This window comes from Buceros rhinoceros, unplaced genomic scaffold, assembly GCF_000710305.1.
Source record: "Buceros rhinoceros silvestris isolate BGI_N320 unplaced genomic scaffold, ASM71030v1 scaffold39325, whole genome shotgun sequence".
Taxonomy (NCBI): Eukaryota; Metazoa; Chordata; class Aves; order Bucerotiformes; family Bucerotidae; genus Buceros; species Buceros rhinoceros.
Window position 1 is genome coordinate 4724 of NW_010414113.1, and position 6530 is coordinate 11253.

The 6530-nt window shown below is 44.1% G+C and overlaps 1 protein-coding gene across 1 annotated transcript; it reads left to right on the forward strand.

Annotated features, from left to right (window-relative positions):
• The first annotated feature begins 5122 nt into the window (after nt 1-5122).
• LOC104494191 (probable G-protein coupled receptor 141) lies at nt 5123-5986 on the forward strand. Its single transcript, XM_010136993.1, has one exon. The coding sequence runs from the start codon at nt 5123-5125 to the stop codon at nt 5984-5986; it is 864 nt and encodes a 287-aa protein (XP_010135295.1).
• The last annotated feature ends 544 nt before the right edge of the window (nt 5987-6530 follow it).

Here is a 6530-nt window from a genome sequence, read left to right on the forward strand (position 1 = left end):
CCCTAAAGACCCTCCTCTGCTTTTCAAGGTAGCCCTCTCCCATGTCTCTGAAGGCAAGGCTGATTGCCCGCAGTGGGACAGTATTAGGAATGGAGGGATTTGGCCATTGGCTCCCTCTCTTCAGTTGGCAGCGGATGCGGTACAATACTCAAGCTTCAAGCCTGTGACATTTTGTACTCATTTAAGTTGCAGTCATTCAACAATGATTGGTAGTTGAGTGCAAGGCTTTAGAAAGTAACCTTGTGTTGCACATACAGAAATAATTCCCTCCCTGTCTTCTGCATCAACAAAGGTTTCTCCCATAGTTCTCTTCTGAGAACTGCTGGTGGTTCAAAGAAAAGCAATTACGATAATCACTTCATTTTAAATGTTCCCCTCCATCCCATTCTCTTGTTCCGCGATCTATTTTTGTTACAATGGAAAGATAAGTCCAACTTGGAACTCTGCTAAACAGTTCATTTGGAAACGATCACATATTTCATTTTCATCGAGTTAGCTTAAAGTATGTTAATTAGCTGCGTGGCCCATCTATGCTTTAGGGTAGAAATGTTCTTACGATTACAGTAATTGCTCAAATCCTTGATCCGAGGAAACAAAGAAACAGTGAAAGGGTTTGAATGAATTGGTACAGACAGTTTGGTGGTACTTACAATCGTTTTAGCAGGGTTTTGATTGGTTGTACATGCTCGCTGTGCCATGTGTTGGGAGTGTGGGGTATAAACAGGCGGCACGGCGTTCGTTTTATTTCATTCCTGCAAACGGCACGGAGATTTCCCGATTAGCAAAAAGGCAGCAGAAATGACACTGCTATTTCATCCTCCGAATGCTGCATGGGGCCGAATTATTTGGTAATATGTACAACATATGTAACTTCAAAGATACTACCTGATACAGTGAGCAAAAAGCCTTCCTGAGCTGCTTCGGGACATGCTCTCAAGTGACGGTTCCTCACATTTCAGCAGATGGCAAACCTGGGTAAGATCTAAATAAGCACAGAGTCTGCTTTATTGATTTAAATTAAATTCAATTTAACCCATGAATGGGTTTGCCTTTGCCTGAAGCAGGGAGTACCTACACCATTTTCAGACTGGCTTGGTGCAGAGTTGGCCCGGTGTAGAATTGCCTGGGTGTAGCAACTGAGCTGAAAAGTAAAATCGCTGACCTGAATTAGTTCTGACCTAACTCAGACCAGGACATTAACAATAGAGGGTTTAATGTTAATAAATAATTGATATAGTGCTAATAAATTAATTGATATAATTTATTTAATTTATTTATTTGATTTATTAATTGATGTAAGTTAATTGATATAATGTTAATAAATAATAAATAATTATGACCCTAGATTGAGATGCTATCTGGTAACACCAGCTAGCGCAGCTTTGTGGTTGTTGCTAGACAAAGAGGAGCTCTCGAGCTCCAGCGTGAGACCGTGGTTGCTATTGTACTGACCACTAAAGGTAACATTTTTTTCTTATAAACTGAAACAGGAAGCAGAGGAAATCACACAGAAATAAAATGAAATCGAGAACTTTGGAGTGCTGTTGCGGATCTAGCCCCTGCTTAAAGGAACTCCCCCACACCCAGCACAGGCACGGCCAGGGCACATCCACAGCCTCATCCTGTCTCTGAACATCCCACTGGCCTTGGTCCTCATCTCTCAGCTGTTGCAGCTTCTTCCAATTCATTTTCTCTTCTTAATAATTCAAACCTTCACCTTTCTTCTTTGTCTTCTGTTTCCCCCGGTGTTGAAGCAGACCCGCCCAGTCCTTTCCTTCCTCAAAATCTACTTGTGTTGCTACTCGACCTCGATCTCTGATGCGTATGTACATGTTTCTTCTTCAACCTTTATCCTCAGCACTCATCAAGGCAAACTATGTGCTGATGAAGTAAAAAGCAAAAGCAAGATCTGAAACTTCATTTGAGCAGGCTGGTGTGACTCAATTTCCTTTTGTACTCAAATGAGAAAGTAGCCTAAAACTTAAGACCTAGATTACAGATTTGAGTGGGGTTTTTTTTTTGTAACAGAAGAACGCAAAGACGAAAGCTTAACACGCTGAGCGGCTTCAACATCCAACCTTCAAGGAACATTTTGAGGAGAAAGCAACTCAGAGGCACGAAACATCAGTTGAGAAGTTCAGTTTCTGCCCCCTGGCAGTTTTGGTGTCAGCGAATGGTACTCCCCCCGTGGTGGCAACAGAATTATCTTTGCAACGCCTCTGCAGTGGTTTTGGCGTCACTTTACATCCTCAGAGTTCATACTGGACTCGGTAAGGTGAGAAAGTGTGCAAAGCTTTTGATCTCATAGCCCGATTTGGCTCTGTCTGGAGTGCCGGCTGTCGCAGAGCAGCCATTCGAGGGTTGCAATTTCATCAGCTCCCTTCTGTGTTATTACTTGGCGGTTCAAGCTTTGTGGGTCACTGCAGGCCCTGTGGACAGCGCACGAGGCTGTGGGCATTTCCCTGCTTCTCCCAGAGGCTGTGGAGGTAGTTTCATGATCACTCTAACACATCAAAACAACCGGTGTCTGACACGCAGGCTGTTCCCCGCGCCTTGCTGCAGAAGCAGCTCATCATTTGCCACCCAAACGGCAGCCTGTCCTTACGTGGGATTGAGCGATGCTGGAACCACAGCCGGTGAGTACCATTATTCACGTAGCTGTTTTCCTTCAGTGCTCTGTCTGCTGGAGCTGTTGCACATTTCTCTTACCCCAACCCATGAGTATATGCAGTCTCCTCAACAGGCATCCCTCCTGTTCTGAATCCTGGCCCAGATGAGAGGGTAAGTGCTCCCTCAAAGCTGGCAGAGTTTATCCTGAGAACGGCTCACCGCCTGCTCACCCTCGAACCCTTTCTGTTCTCTTCCTGACTTTGAGCACCCTTGGTTTTTTGAGTCTGTGTATTCGTTTATGTCTAATAGGTCCCTTTCACATCTTGTTCTCCCCGATGACTGTGCTTGAGAGCAGGAGAGAAGCCTCTCCAGGGAACCATCCTCACAGCCACAGCAAAGGGCGGCTGCTGCAGGAGCAGGGCTGGAATTCAGTTCAGTGCTGGAATATGCTTTTTATGTTATTGCTCACAAAACCCTGTGTGCCGTCCTTTCATGTTTGAGTGCTGATGACCCCGACTGTCATCTAGAGCTCTAATTGAAAAATAAACCAGGCTAACGTATTTCTGTTTAATTTCTAGTCAAGAAACCACTTTTTCATGTCTCTAGAAGAGCCGTGACTCAATGCTCTCCTCTTTTTAGTGAGCTGCCTTTTCTAACGATACGGTTTGGGGCCAGCACTCATGCCTGCAGTTCATGCATAATCCTCGAGTGCCACTGGCCTCTCCGTGTCTCTTTTTAACAGCGGGAACCCTCAAGTCACTTTTCATATAAGTCTGAAGTTCATTTTACTTATAATATTTAAAGAGCGAGTAAGCTCCTCTGAATTTTTGAGGATCTAATAGCAAGTTAGAGTGAAATCTTTTGTTAACTCCACTAAACACTTTGTTATTCTGGCACATTTAGCTTCATTATTAAATATAAAACAAGGTCAGGGGAAAAGTGCATTTATAATCAAAAATCCTCTGCTCAGCTGCATTTTTCTGCACTTGGTCAGTGGCACCTCTGACTTGCTTAGTATCAAAACCCAGCGAGGTAGTTGTACAGCTCGGAAAGTCGCTGCCCGTGTGAGCTTTAAGACTGACCAAACTGTGGGCAGGGTAGTCCTGACTGGTGGGTCTGTCCTACGTGTCCAAGCACAACAACGATCTTCGACAGCTCAGCAGCCTCTCAGCTGCTCTTCTCTCTGCAGGTACAAAGTCATATTAGATGGTGATTAGATGTGATTGTATCGCAGCAGAGCGAAGGAGGAGGCTTGTGCCTTCCTGTATGCGGGCTCAGAAAACCCTCAATCGTTCTTGGTCAAACAGTAACACCAAAAGCGTTTTTTTTCCCACGGGTTGTATAAACCGTATGGTGAAATGACAAAGAAGAAGTGGCAAGTCAGAAAAATATGAGATTATAGGATAAAATTCAAGTATTTCTATAGACAGTGAAAAAACATTATCTGAGTAATATAAAACATTGGCATCTAGGCTGTAATCATGCTGTTTATAACAATAAAAAGATTTTACCTTCTTAAAGCCAGTTTGAAATATTAACAGTGTACATTGGAAAATTAATTAGTGTCAGGAGCAGAAAATCATCTTCTTGAAGCTCGTAAAGCTTTTCTTACAGCAAAGATTCTGGGAAAGCAAATTTCTCATGCCTGTCTCAGGAATATTAGGGGGTTGTAAAGATTTAACCATTTAAATGCTTCTGAGATGTGTTTTAAATGGGAGCGAACAGAAAGGTTGTGTCAGTCTTGGTGGACAGAAACCTGTATGCGAGCCCAAATGACTGAGTAGCCCATGTTCTGCCTTAGGTCTAATCAAGAGCCCAGCTGCATAGGACTCTGCTCAACAAGCCAATAGGATTATATCTTCCAGAGGATTGTTCCTAATTTTTAGCTTTTCTTCACTTTTCCATTGTAGAGTAGCTCAGGGAGCAAAAAGAGTTGGAGCTGTAGCACGAAAAAATTGAATTTTCATCTGCAGATCTTTATTTTCAATGTGCTTTATGCATCTGGAAACCAAAACTGTTGTTGCCTTCCGTGTGTTCTGCACCATCCAGCAAGATGCTAAGAGGTGGCTCAGGTGTCTTCATAAAGTATCCATAAATTATAGGTACAACCTCTTCACGTTCCAGGGTTTTTCCCACCTTCAATTTTAGTTTTATAACTTGAGTGCAGATTAAACCTGTATAATTTACAAACACTGTCTTGGCTATTTCAAAAGCTGAATCTAGAGGCAAATAATGGGAAAAAATGATCCTAGAATGCTGTTTAGTAAATAAAAACTCGTTCATATTTATATAAAGCATGGTTTTAACACTGATTGACGCGGGTTATCGCTATCCTATCAGTACAACAGCAGTTGTAAGGTTGTATACTACATGGGATGACATTGTTGCCAACACGGTTCTAAACTCTCCCTTCCTGAGGCTGTGACGTTCCATAGCTAACAAAGAAAATGAGTCTACTTTAAAAATTCCCATATTTTGCTTTTAGTAACTTTCAGAAGAGGAACTTAGGAGGATGTCTAACAGCAGCGCAACCCAGCAGAACCATTCCTCCAGCGAGATGCTGCCGGACACCTCAGAGAGGCTCCACACCATCCTCATAGCCCTGTACATCATCGACCTGGCTGGCGGCACCCTCGGGGTCATCATGATGGCCCATCACTTGTTTCAAAGGAGGTCGCAATCTGTGATGACCATTATCATCATCAGCCTCCTGGTGCTGCACACCTTTATGCTCCTCAGCATCCCCTTCCGCCTCAGCTACTACATTTTACAGGAATGGAAATTCGGGAGGTTCGCCTGCAAGCTGGCCAGCGCCATCATCTACCTCCACATGTACACCACCTTCATGTTCTACGTAGCCATCATCCTCATACGCCTCTTCCGACTCGAGTTTAGGAAGTGCTGCACCACAGCCTGGGTGGCTGCTGTCTGGCTGGTGGGAGCGTTGGTGGTCACGCCTGTTTTTCTCTCATACTATGGCACCTCTAAGACATACCATGCCTCCGAATGCTTTCAGTTCCACAAGGAGATGCAAGAGATGCCCATGGTGATCGCAAACTACTGCTTGGTTGGGATTTTGGTGGCAGTTTGTGCTCTTCTCACCGTGATCCAGTTGTCTGTGCTCTGTAGACTGGCTGTGAAATACTGGCCTGACCTCAACTCCCACGTGGAATTCAGGGCTCAGGCAAAGAGTTTCTTCTTCATCTCGGTAACATTAGTGTGCTTTGTGCCTCACCACGTATTCAGAGTATATTACATCCAGAACTGTCACCTGGATAAAGACCATAAACTGCTCCGATACAACGAGATTTTTCTAGCTCTAACATCAATGTGCTGCTTGGACATGCTGTGCTTCATAGCAGGAATAGCCCACTGACCGGTGAGCTGCCAGGAGACCCAGTGCCGGCGCCGATACAGCCTTTTGGCAGAAACACAACTGTGTCTGGACTTTGCTGAGCTAGGGAGACTGCATGGCTGCGTGGGTCTGTAGTGTTGCTCGGCTTTTGCGGAGCAGTAAGGTCCATCTTTCAGAAGTACCGGTTTTTATCTTCTCTCCTGAAGGCAGACGCATGGGTCTTACTCTGGTCTTTGACCTAAGAGTCATGCCCTGAGGCTTCATTAAGATTTTCCTCAGCTGTCCCTCTCTAAAAATTACAGCACGAGTCTCCTTTTCTTTCTCTTTTTCCCTCAGAGTGTCTCAGTAACAATAACTCACGGTGGCCATAATTCGTCCACTCTGAAGGTCTAACAACTTCTTCCAGCAATTGTGGTGCTGGAGGGAAGAGAGGGAGGAAATTCCTTTCCAGGATTTTTGTACTGGTGTTTTTAGATAGCAAGGACATAAACTCCATTCAAATAACAATTATTCAAGGCATGAAACAGGGTATGAATGAAATATTGTAGTAGCATATTTCAGCAGG

Bases quoted from the DNA above. Each gene is read 5' to 3' on its own strand.
- LOC104494191 (XM_010136993.1), top strand. From the start codon at position 5,123: ATGTCTAACAGCAGCGCAACCCAGCAGAACCATTCCTCCAGCGAGATG.